This window comes from Eumetopias jubatus, unplaced genomic scaffold (assembly GCF_037043125.1).
Source record: "Eumetopias jubatus isolate StellerSeaLion01/CBP00866 unplaced genomic scaffold, mEumJub1_p1.0 scaffold_3, whole genome shotgun sequence".
NCBI classification, from domain to species: Eukaryota; Metazoa; Chordata; class Mammalia; order Carnivora; family Otariidae; genus Eumetopias; species Eumetopias jubatus.
The window spans coordinates 9,161,158-9,178,675 of NW_028274809.1; the positions used below are offsets into that span (position 1 = coordinate 9,161,158).

General features: G+C 45.4%; 1 protein-coding gene across 6 annotated transcripts in view; it reads right to left on the bottom strand.

The window, feature by feature from the left end:
• The window catches only part of ARMC9 (armadillo repeat containing 9), a 144,583-nt gene that overhangs the window by 72,677 nt on the left and 54,388 nt on the right, over positions 1-17,518 (bottom strand). For all 6 annotated transcript variants that reach the window (XR_015767835.1, XM_028105234.1, XM_088021510.1 and 3 more), the window contains 6 exons: positions 16,060-16,152; positions 11,597-11,687; positions 10,031-10,154; positions 6,925-7,064; positions 5,621-5,697; positions 2,869-2,943 (listed from right to left, as the gene is read on the bottom strand). Coding sequence is in view for 5 of the 6 variants with exons in the window: in XM_028105234.1 (XP_027961035.1) it covers positions 2,869-2,943; positions 5,621-5,697; positions 6,925-7,064; positions 10,031-10,154; positions 11,597-11,687; positions 16,060-16,152 (600 nt within the window). In the remaining variant the exon portion in view is untranslated. The remainder of the gene's footprint in view (positions 1-2,868; positions 2,944-5,620; positions 5,698-6,924; positions 7,065-10,030; positions 10,155-11,596; positions 11,688-16,059; positions 16,153-17,518) is intronic.

The window sequence follows — 17,518 nt, forward strand, 5'->3', positions numbered from 1 at the left end:
CCATCGTCTAGAGCAGAGCATTACCTTCTAGAAGGTTAAGACTGGATTGTATCTGAGCTCCCTCATGAATTAACCGTGTGACCTTGGTCAAGTTGCTTAGTTCCTCTCAGCCTGTGTCCTCAACTATAAAATAAAGATGGCAACTCTAGTTAACATGAAATTTTTAAAAGATAAAGAATGTAAATTGGGTATTGGTTATATAGATGTATGTTTGTCAAATGCACTGAACTGCGTATATAAGGCCTATGCATTTCACTGTTTATAACTCATATGTAAAAAAATAGCATCTAGTCCAACTGCTGGCACACAATAGATGCTCAATAAATGGTTAAGATTGTGCTTGCTGTGTTTGGAAGGGTTTTGTGGCTCAGAAGAGAGCTCTGGTAGCTGAGGCCAAGGGAATAAACAAGGTTGCAGGTGACAGAATAGTGAGAGGCTTAGGACAGCATCTTTGAGAACAGTAACATTTAACTGGTAGGCAGAGATAGGTAAGCACACAGAGGAGAACATGAAGGAGTGGTCTGGAAGGGAAGAACAACTGTGGATAGTCCTTGGATCAAGGAAGAGGGTGCCAAGAGGGCAGTAGTCTGCTCCAGCTCAGGGCAGAATGTTTGGCTGGGGTTTAAATCCCACAGAAGAGCTTCGTGGCCGACAATTGCTTCAGCCCTGGACGCAGGAGGCTTTGGAGTAGGCATGAGGGCATCCCTATTGATCTGAACTGCTCTCCTGCCCCAGACCTTGGCAGTCTCTTCCAAGTTCAAATGGGGCTCAGTGCACTCATTTACCATTTTCTCCACTTTGGTGGGTATTATTTTGAGACCGCCATAATAGCATTCAGTACTGATATAATTTTTAGGTATTCTTTGTCATTTTCCACCAGCACACAAATAGTTGCAAAAACAGAGTTCTTATAATGTCATACTCTCCTCTCCTGGGACTCCAGCTACATAAGTGTGAGACCTCTGGGTATTGTCCCCCAGGTCTGAGGCACTGTCCCTTTCCTCCACATTTTTTCTCTGTGGCCTGGATGATCTCTAAGGGTCATGCCCTCACATCCTACAACTTCGACTCTCTCCTCTCCACCTGGTCCCTGTCCCTTTGCTGCCATTCCCTCCTGTCTTCTCTACCCCTCACCCTGGATGTCCTTCCTCCACGCTGCCTTTCATGCTACTTGATCCATATCACCTCTGTTCTTTCTTTTTCTTCAGCCTACATGTCTGCTTCCTTGTTTCGGCCTTGGTTGACAACTCCTGTCACTGGAATGACCATAATGCAGAATTTAATCGTTTATTTTCCCTGTTCTGTATTGAGATAGCCGATTTTATTTTTTTTTAAAGCAATAGGCAATTAAGTTCCATTATTACATTGTGACCACACAGAATGGTTCTTAATTAAGTTTTTATCTCTGGCATAACTGTTGATGTAATTTTAGATGACTAATTAGGAGATTTAGCAATTCTTCTAAGTAAGCAAAATCAAGTGGAGGAACATGTTTCATTGGTCTCAAACTGAATATGGCCTGTGTTTTGACTGTGGAAATATATTTAATCTCTTCATAGCATTTAATATGCCCACTGTTAACCTGGTTTCACATTACAGGGAAAAGGGCAAAACTCCAGCACTTTTGCTGATTAGATCTAGAAACACTTGTCATCTCAAAAGAGGCTAATCACCTGAAGCTTGTTTTGTATTTCTAATATAAACACTAATGTAAACACACTAAATATTGAATTCACTATTTACCAACCAAAGTAGCTACCTGACAGTTTGATCATCATTAGCAGGATTTCTGCCCCCATTGGTTGCTGTCAGAGCACCTGTAGGTTAAGAGTGTCTGGCCTGCACCAGTTTTTTTTTTTTTTTTTTTTTAAGATTTTTTATTTATTTGATAGAGAGAGACACAGTGAAAGAGGGAACACAAGCAGGGGGAGTGGGAGAGGGAGAAGCAGGCTTCGCATTGAGCAGGGAGCCCGATGCGGGGCTCGATCTCAGGACCCTGGGATCATGACCTGAGCCAAAGGCAGACGCTTAATGACTGAGCCACCCAGGCGCCCCTTGGCCTGCACCAGTTCTCATTGCTGCCCCAGGCCCTCGAGGAATCCTGGGGGTGCATTTCATTGGGGACTTTCTCCATTTCACCATTTTCCTGCATGAAATGCATAGACTTACCCAAAGCCCCAAATTAAAATGAACCATTAAAAATGTCTATAAAAATGTAACTTTCCAAAAATAAGCCTGCTGGGAACTTTCTAACACTGTAGTTTTTGTTAGAGAGAGAGAGAGAGAGAGAGAGAGATTAAGCATGAGGAAGGCAGGGGCAGAGGGACAGAGAGAATCTTAAGCAGGCTCCACACCCAGTGCAGGGAGCCCAATGTGGGCTCACGACCCTGAGATCAGGACCTGAGCTGATCAAGAGTCAGATGCTCAAACGACTGAGCCATCCAGTGCCCCTCTAACACTGTAGTTCTTCCTTTTTAAAAAAAATTTTTTTTTTTTTTTTTTTGAGAGAGCGAGCGAGCACGAGAGGAGGAAGGGTCAGAGCAGGGAGCCTGATGTAGGACTCAGTCCCGGGACTCCAGGATCATGACCTGAGCTGAAGGCAGTTGCTTAACCGACTGAGCCACCCAGGCACCCCTTTAACACTGTAGTTCTTAAGATTTAGGAGTTAGGGATCGCTTTAGAATCTGATAAAAGCTACAGACTCTCTCCCCAGAAAACTGCAAATGCGTATCTGGCATATAATTTCAGGGAGTTCGCAAACTGTGTGTCAGCCACGGAGCCAAGACGGTCTAGGAGCTCCCTGCTCTAACAGCTTCTGAACTGCGCCACTGACTGAAGCTTACGAACTGCTCAAGCCCATTTTCTTACCATTGCTCTTGCTTCCTCACGAATGGATGGAATAGAAAGGATGCTGTACAGAGCTCCATTCACATACGGCTGTATCTTTAAGGGGAGAAAAAAACAGTCATTTGCAAGTTCTCAAACACTGTACAACTCCGTGATCAAACACCCCACTCAAGAATAATCTGGCTAATGAGGAGAGTGAGCGTTACCATCTTCCTGAGCTCCAGGATGCACGTTTCCAAATGACCGATATCTCCATTTGCATGTCCCAGGGGCAGTGACAACTAAGAGTTCAAAGCCACGTTCATTATTGGCTCCCAAAGCTCACTCCTGCTGTGTTTCACTGCTTGACTAACGTCATGCTGATCACGCAGGCTTCTAGAACCGCTGGAGTCATCATCGACTGTTGTCGCTTCTGCTCTCCAGCGTTCAGTCTCCAGGCTGCCTTTGATAGGAACCCTTCTTTCCCACACACACTACCACTGTCCTTGCTCAGACATCGTCCGTGACCTAGGTGACACTCAATCTCCAAAAGAGTCTCTCTCTGTCTTTGATGTTCACACTATAGTCCAACAATCATATCATTGCCAAAATTCTACAACATGGGCCAAATCATCCCTCTTCCTACCTTGGAAACCTTCCCTAGAGCCTACCTGGAAAGTTCTAACTTCTTAGTACAGCACACAGGCCCCTTCAAGGTTTGGCCTCAATATCATGTCCCCCTGCCCCTCCCTTCCTGCCACCTTGAGGTTTACTCTGTACAGATTGGTCCCACCCTACTTACAGGGCCCCCCACCACACCACACACTCTGCTGTGCTTCCTGTATATCCCTCCACTGCCGTACTGGATTCAGTGTATTTTTATATTTATACTTCTGTCTCCCCCATTGTGAGCTCTTCAAGGACTGGACCCATGTTTTACGCACATAGGTAACCCCAACATCAAGCTGCACAGGACACAGTACATAGCAGGTGCTTGATAAATGACAGCTCCCTTTTGAGTAGATTTTGTGCTACACCCTCCACAGCAATGGAGGAGGGCCCATTCCCACCATTCTTTTCTAGCACTGGACTTTATTATCCCTTAGTTTTTGCCAGTCTAATGGGTAAAGAGAAAAAAGGCATCTTATGGTTGTTTTTACTTTCATTTTCCTGACTATTGGCAAAACTAACCATCTTGTCTTTATCTATAGATCATCAAGATTTACTGTTCTGTAAACTGCCCATGTGTGTACTTTACCCTTTTCTTACGTCTTTTTATTACCAACTTATAGGAGCTCTTCATATATAAGGGATATTAAACTTCGGTCCTATGTGATGCAAACTTTTCCTCAGGGTATCATTTGTCTGTTGACTCTTACTGTGGCCTCTTTGTCCATATAAAAAAATTTAATGTTCACAAAGTCAAACCTGTGCATCTTTTTCTTTATGGCTCCCAGGTTTCATTTTCAAGATCACGACTATCTCACACAGGACTCATATACGTAGCATTGATTTGTGTAGCGAACACATTTCTAGGCTCTAACATGTGTACAGGTAGATTTTCCAGCTCATCTTCAAAGCAGATATATTTGTAACAATCCTCCGGTCTATTCTGTCCTCAGAGGTAACATACTGGTTCCAACACTTGAAACCAACATTTACTATTAGAGACTGAATATATTTCCCGTAGGCTTCAACTGCCTTTGTTGAATAAAATGGAGAACAGAGTCTAGAAGTAGTTAAGAGCTCTTGATTTTAAAATATAAAAAGCATGGCATACACTGTAACAACCACCAACGCTTCACTTGCTGAAGCAGCCCGGGTCACTCAGCTGGGGAGGGGGGGCAGGGGGATGGAAGATGCGAGAGAAGTGAAGAGAAGGGGAGCTGTCTGCAACTAAGTGCCTCACTCTGACCCAGTGGTACTCAGTCCTGTCCTGCTAAGACACCCGTGCACCTGATCTGGCTAGAGCGGTCAGGTTTCTGTTGAGGCTTTGGCGTCAGGTGCCAAGTCATGCCACGGTTTCTGCACAGGCATCTGCAGAAAGCCAGTGAGAGAGCACTCATACCATTTCGAAGTTTCTGTTAATTAGTTTATCAAGACCTCTACTTCATTTTAAAAGGGCTTATGGCCCATAGGCTAGACGACAGAAAATCCCACCATGCTGGGGAGGACACGGGGGAGAGCAGAAGGCGGTAAAGCCGCTCTGTGGGACAATGTGGCGGGACTCCGACCTGAGACGGACACACAGGGCGAGCCAGCAGTGACGTGTGTGTCTGCAACCCAGGGGCCCTTGGGGGCCAGGATGGCGATGTCACCGAGGACCGGCGTGGCGGCTGAGGGCTGGAGGCAGCTGAGGTGGACAAGCCTGGGGGACTGGATGGGGGCACCGCAAACAGGGGCTGTTTTGCAGGGGCGAGATTAAGGAATGAAATGTATACAAAGCAACACAGAAAAGTCTAAAAACACAGTGAAAAGGTAGGAAAAGAATGCGATCTAGAGCGCGATACTACTGACACAATTACACACATGCAGCAACAGCGTTAACTAAATTTTCAGGCCGCGCCGCAGCACAGGGAGAGCCGACGTGGGGGAAGAATGAAGCAGGGTAAGTGACAAGGAGGAGAATGAGGCCTGGGAGGGAGCTGGTACACACCAGTGATGGTGGAGTGATAGGAAATGAGGAGTTGGGATCAACTTCCGGCTTCCCAGTTCCAGAATTTGGAGGACGGGGTGCACTGACTAGTGTGGCCAGCCTCCCCCAATCCCCAGGCTAGCAGCGCTGGCCCAGTACCTCGTGGTTCTCATGGCCGAGCAGATCCGAAAGAACTTTTAGCACCAGACCCGCCACCTTGGCACACATGTTCTTCCCTTTAGAAAAAACAATGAGACAAAATACGACATGTCTAAACGCACAACAATCACAGTTTCAAGTCAGGCAGACTTGAACACAAATCTTGGCTTCTCTGCTTATGAACTGTGTGACCCTGGGTGAGTCACTTAGCTAATCTGGGCCCCAGTTTCTTCCTCCTGGGATTCCTTAGGGATTTTTAACATCTACTGCAAAGGGTGATGCAGAAGGAAGTAACTCAGTACAGGCTGCGCATTCCAAGTGCTCAGTAAATGGTGGCGCAGAGGGCACAGAGCTATTCATGACCGTGAGTGGAAACACAATCTATTCCAGAGCAATGCTCTGCCTCCCAGGTGCACATACCATCGTCATAAAAATCATACAGGTGTCTTAGCCAATCCAAACATCATAACAATCACTGCAAATAAATTGGTGATACTAAGAAAAGCTGCTTAGAATCTGGTAAACGTTTTAAAGCTAGGATACTTGCATATGCTATTCTTTAAGAGAAGACTGAAATCACATTTACTCAGTCAACAACACATGAGTGGTTCAGATTACAAAGCATCCAAAGGCAAAGAAGCTTCTCACAAATACCGCTATTTAACTATGTAACCTTCTTCCAAAACTGGGGCTGCTCAGACCGGGGTCAGCCACAGGCTGGACTTAGCACTTCTTCTAAAGAAGCTTCTTCCATCCCAGGTAACAGATGACTTAAATGGGATGGGACCTCTAGAAAAGCTGCAATCACTACTTTTATGGATCAAATGTCCTGAGATGTGCACGGGAGAATCCCATGTTGGGGGAGTGAAGGGGGAGAGACGGCATGGTTAGGAGCAGGGACACGGTCTGACATCCTTGCTCTGCCCCCCAACTTAGCCCTGTAGAATCTTGGAAACATATTTCTCTGTCTTTGGATAGAATGGATCATAATTCTTCACCTCCTACCTTTGAATAATGCAATGAAGTTGAAGAAAAATGTGAACTATTTTAATTTCCTCTTAATTCAGGCACTGCATACCTCTAAAATGTTCTTTTCCAAGGCCAGAATGGTATCCGGCTTCAGGGATTCAACACCCACATACCTAGTTGGAAATGTTTTACACTCTATTTCTGTTTCAGTTTTCTATGAGGGAGACTAAAGGCAAACCACATCAGGCTGGGTGGTCATCCAGGTTCGACAGTCAAGCTCTCTTCCCCTCCCCCGCACTAAAGCCAGAGGGCCCAGGGACAGGGGGCTGAGAAACCTGCACTCCTGAGGCAGAGGTTCATGAGCAAAGCCACCGAGTACTCCAGTGTATAGTCCGACAGGCAATCGGGGTCCTTCAGAATATCAATCAGCCAGAAGATGAGGCCATCTCGAATCATCGCTGTCTGCAGCGGGCGCCTAGGATGCAAAAGCCTACAGGTCAACTAAAGCTGGCAAGAAACTTTCCCTGTAAGAGTGCGTGGTGATGTGCATGATGATCGGAAAAGACAAACTGATGGGATGCCTGGGTGGCGCAGTCGGTTGAGCGTCCGACTCTTGGTTTTGGCTCAGGTCATGATCTCAGGGTCCTGGGATCGAGCCCCCTGCCGGGCTCTGTATTCAGCGGGAGTCTGCTTGAGGATTCTCTCTCTACCTCTGTCTCCCCCCCGCCTCCCCGGCTCCCTCTCTCTCAAATAAATAAGTAAATCCTAAGGAAAAAAAGAGACAAGACAAACTGTGCGGAAGATACAGACTCTGAAGAATATTTTGTTGTTAGACCCACACACAACTGAAACAACAAATTCTTTACCTTTTGCAGGTATCCCTAAGATTTAGAGAGAGACAAGGCAGTCAGGAGGACTTCTACCTCGAAAATTTCTTTTTCTATTTAAAATGAGCAGAGTACTACTTCAAATATTTAATAAATATTTACTGAAAGCTTTTGGTCTACCTCACCCAGGAGACAGCCATAGAAATAATTCATTGACAAACAGATTTTTAGTAAACTCTAGTCCGGCTAGGCACTTTGAGCTGTGTAAAAACAAAGAAAAGCCAAAAACCAGCTCAATTCCATTTTGATTCAGGTCTCTGTAACGTAAGGGTAGTTTAATGATGTGGGCAATACAATTTATACAGAACTATTTTCTGCCCAAAGTCCAGGTGTAAGATCTTATAAAATCCAACACCTCATCCAAATGTGTTATGGTGAATGTCTTCCTGCCAACCTTAAGAACTGATGAGATTCAGAGCGCCTGGGTGGCTCAGTCGGTTCAGCGTCCGACTCTTGATTTCAGCTCAGGTCATGACCTCAGGGTTGTGAGATCGAGCCCCATGTCCCACTCTGCACTGGGCCTGGAGCCTGCCTAAGACTCTCTACCTCTCCCTCTGCCCCTCCCCCCACCAAAGAACTGATGAGATTCAGCATGATGGTATCACCATGAGAAGTCATGTGAATTCTTTGAAAATCAAAACACCATGGAAGAAACACCATTGCACATCCCCTAATGAACAGGTTACGGAAAAACTCCCACCCAGGACATTATCTGTTTGGGCTATTCTTTTTTTTTTTTTTTTTTAAGATTTTATTTTTTTTAAGTAATCCCTACACCCAACGTGGTGCTGGATCTCACAACCTAGATCAAGAGTCACATGCTCCACTCACCGAGCCAGCCAGGCGCCTGTCTGTGCTATTCTTAAACACCACACTCACCTCACTGGTGAAATTTACTGGAATACATTGAAGGCTACACTCTTGGTAATCCTAACTACTTTCTACCTTCATTGTACAGACCCTAGAACATTGCAAAAACATTAAGCATATTTCTAGAACAGAACAGCTTATTACTGTTTGAAGCACAAGAAAAACTGGCAATAAATATCTATATTACCAGGAGGAAGTATTCCTTCATTATATCTTATCTTTGTTACTGTAGTTATTAAATTTCCAAAAATTTTCCAAATACGGTCAACATCAACCTAAATTATCTTTCTAAACAAATAAAAACCAAGTGTTCATATGATCTGAGGAAACAAGAGCTTTGCTACTGGAGTTTAGTTTTCAATTTACACATAGTTTGAACAAGAACTTTTCATTGGCAGGGACCTGGCAAACAGTAGGAACTGAATACCTACTCCTTTCCCTCTCTAAATGTGCACACTGAGAACAAGTCACTTTGCAGGCCTTAGGTTCCTAGCGAGAGTCAATCCCGTGTCAACCACGTCTGACAGGAAGCAAGTATGTCCAGAAGAGGACTGACGATCAGAAAAAGCTGAGGACTCAAGGTACTAGAATTCTTCCTGTGGCAAAGAGACAGTGAGGTGCTCCTGAGGGAATCTACATGTTGGAAGAATTCCATGACTCAGTGACTCCACTCCTAGACATTGACTGATGCAGGCGAAGGGAAAGGTTGCAACCACACAGAGACTTGTAGGCAAATGTTCAGAACATGATTAGACACAAAGAGTAGATACAATCCAGATGTCCATCAACTGATGAACAGATAAACCAGATGTGGTCTCTCCATGAAATGGTGTGTTCTTCAGCATTACAAAAGGAGCAAAGTACTCACACAGGCTACCATATGGATGAACCTCAGAAACACTACGCTAAGTGAAAGAAGCCTGTCAAACAGAACACATATTATATGATTCCACTTATCTAAAAATGTCCATTATGGGTAACACTACAAAAAACAAATCAGTGGTTACCTAGGGCTGGGGGTCGGGATAAGGACTGGAAATGGGCCTGAGGTTTCTTTGTGTGGTGATGGAAATGTTCTAAAATTAGCTTGGGGTGATGGTTGTACAACTCTGTAAGTATACTAAAAATCACTGAACGGTACATTTAAAAAGGGATGAATTTTGTGCTATGAGAGTACACTTCGATAATGCTGTTCATGAAAAAAAAAAAAGCTCTAGGTGGATAGAGCATGCCAAGTCCTGACAGGGTCCAGATGGAGACTACAGGGTGGGCGGCTGGAAGCGGGAGGCTCCAAACCTGCCTTCCACGGAACTACTTAGCACACCGACGTGACTGTGTGTTTACGTGCACCTCCCACCACGGGCTGTGAGCAACGTGCAGGCTGAGCCCTATCAGGTTTTGTTCGTGGGCATGTGGCCTGGAACACAATCCAGCCCCTGGCCAGCACCAGCTACTGGTCACGAGGAGACCGCAACAGCACTTCCTCCCTCTGCAGCAGCTTGAGCAGAGGGTTTCGAGGATTCGAGATAAGCTTGCTAGCTCTATCTTGGAAAGTCACCCAACCTCTCCTAAATGTTAACTGAAAATATCATCTGCCTCTTGGGCTGCCACTGGGACTAAACAGTGGCTCACATAAGCCCTATCTGATTTCACAGGAGCCACCAAGACCTACTGCAGTCAGCACCTGAGGCTGAACTTCTGCAAGGCCCCGAGAACGTTCTCGCGGGTGACGATGTCCTCATCTTCCTCCTTCAGCCTTTCCTCCAGCATCTGCAGCACCTTTGTGCTCTGGGCCAGGTAGAGGCGACCTAATAATATAACCAGAGATGCATGGTCAGAGAATTTATCTTGTGTTAAGTTCATGCCCCAAAATCACTTTCTATGAACACATGGCATGTAATACATGTAGAGTTTAGGTAATTTTAGGTTCTAAGAAAAACTTAGAACCTATTTCTTCTGCAAAGTGGTTTTATCCAATCGACTATCTAATGATGAGAAAACCACTCTTCTTATAATCGAAACATAATTCATCATGGGGCACCTGGGTGGCTCAGTCGGTTAAGCCTCTAACTCTTGATTTCAGCTCAGGTCGTGATCTCAGAATTGTGAGATCAAGCCCCGTGTTGGGCTCCACGCTCACTGGAGAGTCTGCTTCTCCTTCTCTCTCCCCCCCGCCCCCGCCCCCGCCCTCTCAAATAAATAAATAAATAAATAAATAATCTTTAAACATAATTCATCACTATGTTTTTGCGGGGAACACTGCTAGATCTACAGGGAGAAAGAAGGTGAGGAATCTATATGTTATGGGCTCCTTAGTCTTTATAATAGAGGCTGTCAAATAGTAATGCTTTCTGGCCACACTCCTTGCTCCTTCTAGACGTACCCGTGGCCTGGAGAAGGAGTTGGGAACCACACCTGGGACCCTACAATAAGCCTTGAGTTATCACTAGGCCATTGTGGACTTGTGTCTTGATACAGATGACGTTAATGCATGTACCTTCATTCATAATAAAGGTCTGCTAAATGGTTGGAAGAACAAGCAAATAATCGAGTGAACCAACTTTTGGAGTATCATATATTCATAATTTGAAAACTCCCTTTATTCACATTTAAAAAGCTGAAACAAAGTAGAACTTGTGAAAGATAATGATACTTTGTAAAGTCATTCTGAATTCAGCTTTGGTATGTACTACCTTTGGAATTTTCAAATTCTCTTGGTTTTAGAAGTTATCTGCTTTTTTTAAAAGATTTTATTTTTAAGTACTCTCTACAACCAGTGTGGGGCTTGAACCCACAACCCTGAGAGGTCAAGAGTCACACGCTCCACTGAATGAGCCCACCAGGCACTCCCAAGAGTTTGTACTCTCTTGAAGGAAATGATGCAGTGCCTATGGGATCAGCTCTGATTATTTCACTAACCTTATTTTGCCTTAAGCAGAAAATTACAGAAAATGCATTACCTGTTATATACTTGAAAACAATCTAAATAGTACTATTACAAAACCAGGAAGCTTATAAAATAAAACCAGAAGGCTTATAAACTCTAAAACCATCAAAATTTGCTCTGACATAAACTAAGCAATATGACAACAACCAACTTGCACGAGACACCTTCGATGCACTAAACAGGAATATACTGAGGAAACATATGGCGCCTTTAAGAAACTTGAAGAAGAACGTCCCCTTTCAAAGGAACAGAATGCATTAAATAAGACCCAGCTGTTCTCTTTGAAGAAAGCTGACGACTCACCTTCTGCCAGGGATGCGAATGCGTTGACGAGCCGGGCCATGTACTGCCGCACCACCTCGCTCCTGGAGTGCAGCAGCTGGAGCACTCTCCTCTGCGGGTGGAAGCATCCAGAGAGGCAAACGATGAGGTTAAAGGAAACAGAGCTAAACATGCGGCTCCTCTGTGGGCCTGCTGTTCTCTGCCTCTACGCGCAGTTATTAGAGGTGAAACAGACTGAAGACAACAGTTCATCTGGAAATCTCAATTTCCAATTGATTTTTTTTTAAAGATTTTATTTATTTATTTGACAGACAGACACACAGCGAGAGAGGGAACACAAGCAGGGGGAATGGGAGAGGGAGAAGCAGCAGGCTTCCCGCAGAGCAGGGAGCCCAATATGGGGCTCGATCCGAGGACCCTGGGATCGTGACCTGAGCCGAAGGCAGACGCTTAACGACTGAGCCCCCCAGGCGCCCCTCCAACTGGCTTTTTTTATGAGAGTTGACAAGAACAAGTTACTGAGACTCTAAGCTGAAAGACTGAATTATACAGCGCGCTTAGCCCGTGGCTGGCACAAGGGAGGAATGCTGTTTGTGATGACCACTGCTCCTGTTTTTCCAGGTTCACGACAGATCCAATACATGCATCTAATTTTGCCCCCTGCAAACCACAGTAAAGCTACAGTGCATGGAGTTCTTTAAAAAGGCATAAATTCTGAAGGACAGAGAGGCAGCACAAGTAGTGCTAACAACACAATTTCGGAATTGGGAATGCAGTCACCAGACAGACCTTAGCAGACCCAAGAATACCAAGTCTCGAAGGCAGCAATGGGCAATGAGGAATTACCCAATTTATAGCACTTCATCCTCAAAAGGAAAAAAAAACTAAAGAAGAATGGGTGAAAGCTGTGAAAGCCGCAGCTGGGTCGCACTCTTGCTGCTCCTCCCCACCGTCCTCCCGCCTACTCCCCGCCTTCAGTCTGGGGGTACTCCCTTGCCAGGCTAACACGAAAGGTTTCTGGGGCTGTGAGGAGCGAGTTGGACAGGTAGGGCGGTCAGGGTCAGGGTCCCCAACAAGAAAATATGGAGACAGCTAAGATGAAATAGCACTAACGTCCTGTTTTGCAGCTTAGACAGGATCACATTTGCATTCTATTTTGCAGCCTTTGCAGAAATGACTTCTGCAAAATGTCCTAAAATAAGACCATTAACCACAAGCATTTGTCAATATCACGGGCAAGGGGCAGTTAAGACCTAAGCCCCCAGATGTCAGCAAAAAAAGACCATCAGCACAGAGACATTAACCTAATAGGTAGACAGATATGTGACCAAAGCCCTGATTGGCATGACTCAGCACACTCTGCTTGCTTAAGATAGTTTTGCAGAAGAGCTGATAAAAACCCCTCAACTTAGAAACTCCGGGGGCAACCCACTCAGGCCCCCCGCCGGCTCCGGGAGCTTTACACCCTTGCTCAATAACCTTTGTTTTGCTGCCCACCACTCTTTGTCTGGTCTACCTCTTCGTTCTTCGAAGTGGCATGACTGAGAACCATGGGCACCCAGGGGACAAAGAATCCTATTAACAGAGGGGGACACCTGGCACAGGTGAGCAGGGCTTCTACACCCAAATGGGGAGAAGGAACAGTGCCTAAATGCAGAATGAATACTGAACAGAGAGCACCCCATCCTATTCTCCTACATGGCTCCCAGAAGGCTGCACCCAGATCTTCACCCTCTAGGTAGGAGATCAGAAAACTCTTCTTGGAGGAAAATGACCACCAGCCCAAGAGAAAAGAACCAGAGATCCTAAAATCAGAGGTTCCTACTAGAAAGCCCACCTGGATCACCCTCAGTGGAGCTCTGCATCTCCAGGCCCTACCCTCATATTCAGAATTTCCAACTGGCTTTCATTCCCCCACTCAAAACATTATGAGATAACCAAGGTCTACCAGAAACCCAAGGCAAGTTTCCAATATGGGAGACAGGGTTAAAACAAATGGCGGGGGCAACCCGGAGGAAATGGGACTGTGCAGGGAGAAGAAAACCAGAGATAAGCGAAAATGTGTCACTCATAGTAGCCTCAGAGACACAAGAGGCTCTACTGTATCCATGAAAAAACAGATTGCCATAAAAAGGGGGAGTGAAGAACTCGACAGAAGGGATGGAGAATAAAGATGAGATCTCCCAGAAAGCAGAGCAAGAAGAAAAACAGAAAATATGAGAGAAAAGACAGAATCAGAGAACCAGTTCAAGAGGTCCAACATTCAGAGAGAGAGAGAGAACCGAGAAAACAGAGAGGAAATCATCAACAAAATAAAATCGAGAAAAGTTCCCAGAACTGCACTTGTCAGATGGAAAGGGCTCCCAAAGCACTCAAAACAATGAACCAAAATACACCTCATGAAAGATATCAGTGCGACATCTTTTAACACTGGTGATAGAAGACTCAACAGGTTGCTAGGGAGAAATAACCAGGCCACATACAAAGGATCAGGAAATAGAATGGCTTTGGACTTCTCAACAGCAACACTGGAACCTAAAAGACAACGGAGCAAGATCTTCCAAGTAATGAAGGAAAATTATTTACAACCCAGAATTTCATACAAAGAATAAAGACTTTTTCTGACATACGTTATCTCAAAAAATCTACTTCTCACTCCGAAAGCTATTAACTATAGGACGTTACTCTCTCGGACCAACCGAGAGAATAAGAAAGAATAGTGATTCTCGAAAGTGTGGTCCTGGACCAGCAGCAGCAGCATCACCTGAAAACTTGCTGGGGATGCAAATTCGCAGGCCCCATCCCAGACTTACTAAATGGAAACTGCAGGGACCCAGTAGTTTGTGTTTTAATGAGGTTTCCAGGCGATAAGACTGCATGCTAAACTCTGAGAACAGCTCAGCTATTAGAACTCACTAAACGACTGGTCCAATTTCCCGGCTGAAAGGGCCAATCTCTCCGGTGTCATGGTGACACGGCATCCATTTTGCTCGAGTTTTCCTGCTCTGCAGATTCTCTGACACCTTAAGATAGCTCCAGCTCATTCCTTGCTTAAAATAAACCATGGCAATTAAAAATAATGACTTGGGGAAGAAATGACCTGTCTTCGAGGGCTACAGAGATCACAGCATTGTGACAAATATCACAAAACCTAAGACGCCTTTCATTAGAGAACACGTTGTTTTTTATATATACAACCAAGAAAGGCAAGAAGCCAATTAAACTATAACAGGCCATCGACTATTAGATATGCTCTAATTTCCCAGAATCCTAAAATGGGTGGGGGAGGAATGCATCTCAGATTTAATGAAATAAGATAGTTTTAGAAAGATTCAACATTGAATTTATTCTTCAAATCTGAGTTTGTAAAGTCACAACAATATATTTTTCAGTGCTTCATGCCTGATAAGTTGGTTTCAATGCCATTACAAAAATAAGCAGAAATAAAAGTAAAAGGAAATAAGTCAAAAATTTGAAAGACTATTTTTCAAACTAAATACAACTCTTTCACGGGAGTAGTAAGACTACATTCAAAGAATAAACTGGCAGCTCAAAATTCTCAAACACTACGCCTGTGTGCAGGACAGACTAACGTGTGATTAGCTTCTGCAGGGTGCTGTTTCATCAGCGATCCTAAGGGGTGTCGATATTCCACCCAGTATACACCCTGTGAAGCTTCAGAACAGGGAGGTAAAGTATTTAGATCATTTTGGATAACACTGAATGCAGATAATGAGATGCAGTGTCCTTATATATGCCATGTTCGAGATCTCACTCCTCCTGTCCAGTGAAGCCCGGTGTTGATAACAGGTAACGGGGTGAGGAGTGGGGAGGGAAACCACCACGTATTGGCTACTCTGTGCTGGCCACTGGGTTAAGTACTTCCCGTGACCAAACGCAATCATTGCCACAACCTCACGAGGCAGGTGATGGCTCCTTCTCCGAGATGGGAAGTGCCCAGACACCCAGTATCTTACTTAAGGTTATCTGGCTCATGGGCAGTAGGGCAGAGGTTTAAAACCAGTTAATCTCACTCCGAATCCCATACTTTGCCCACTGCATCATCAGACCTATCTGGTCCAAAACTATATACAAATATTGTGTTAACATATTTTAAGTCAGGCCCAGATGAAAAACAATTGAATTGGCTTACCCGCCTTGCCCACCATAAGTCATGCTGAGCTTGCAGGACTCATGGTTAAGGGGTGGAGTGAGAGAAAGAGTTGGGATTTTGGGAAAAGGAAACATGACAGCAAAGAGCTCCGGAGTTGAATCAAGCAGTTCTAACCTGTTTAGGACTCTATTAGAGGTGAAAAGTGGGCCAATATCTGGGGTGAGTAGCAGATCTCAGCAGCTATCAGAAGCTTGAGGTCGACATACGGTCACTAGGCTGAAATATCATATAAGTCAAGCCTCCCCCTACTGCTAAGATCACCCCCTCGAAATGAAGGCCCTGGCTGGGCTCTGGCCCATCTCTCACGGACCTGGCTGTGGCTGTGACAATCCAGGAGGTCGTTGCCGATGTAGGCTTCCAGAACGGTCTCCCTCTGCTCTCCAGGAAGGGATGTGGTCAAGCGCTAGAATGAAGAAAAAGTCACACACCCAAGTCTTAATATGGAGAAAAATGTTCATATAGTGGGTATCTTTTAAATGGCAGTAGCAGTAACTACACATTTAACCAAACTAAATAATATTCTGGTGGGGGCGGTGGGAGTAGCTGCCCAGGCAACCAGTCAACTAACAAGAAGTTGCGATGTTATATTTCCTAATGGGTGATGTAGGAGTCAACTCACACACATGAAATCTCCAGAGAAGGGAAGTGATAAAATGCCCAGATGGTAAGTGTATAAATAAGGGAGAGTCCACCAACACCTAGAGGTTTTCTCACACAATGGGAGAGAAAGAAGGAGCCGACTATTTAGTCAGCACAGGGGAATGTGAGCATGGTGGGGGTTGGGCGGGCGGGGAAGGAAGTGTGGTACGGTACAGGTCTGGGGGGCGTGAAAATGCAGGGGGCATGTGGGGGTGGGCACAGGGCAGGTTGTTGAGGGCTTGGAGCCAATGCATCGCCAACAAATTAGACTTTATCCTATAGGGACTGATGCAGCAATATTGCGTGCGTGCGCGTATGTGCGTGTGTGCGTGTGTGTGTGTGTGTAAGGGGTAGGTGGGTAGGGTTTTGTAGATTCTGAAAGTCATAAGCCTCTTGCATTGTATTAAGGAAGAATTCACTTACTGTCCAGGGGGCTAGAAAAAAAAATGTTGTATGGGGAGTGTGTGAAATGTGGATGTGGGTGTGTACGTGAGTGTGTACAAGCATGAATTCTATGAGAAAGTCACGTAACTAAAGTGAGCAAATGTCCTTGCTTTTCCAGGAAAATCCTACTAAAGACCCCTGAGACTGTGGGCCCTGTCTCTGCTGAGGAGGGGCTGGACATGTAAAGAACGACATGGAAGAAGACAAGAGCAGCAGAAACCCCCAGGACTGAAAGATGGAGGCCTCCAGAGGCGGGTGTAGCCGACAGACTGGATCCACCTTGGCCAAACAGGAAGGCCCTGAGGGGAGAGAGCACCAGATTAAAGGAGGGTGTGCCAAGAGTGTCACAGGTGGGGGCTGCCGCCCTTCCATCCAGTTCCCTGAAGCCGGGGCCAGGGTGCTGGAATAGGGTGGAGGGCTGAGAAGCCGGAGGGGGACACAGACAGATCTTAAGACACCTTTTTATTCTTCCTGGTTATTCTGTGACAATGTCATTCACTCAGCAAAGGAATACCCTGTCTCACCAAGAGGCTCAGTAGCAGGGACTGGGAGGAGGTGCTGGGGGGACAAACTGGGAGCCAGAGCATGAGTTTGCTAACTTGAGCAGACAGAGGCAATGTGCGGGGTAGGGACGGTCGCCTGAGATTCCTCACGCTGCCCACGCACCCTAGTCAGCTGAGGCAGGC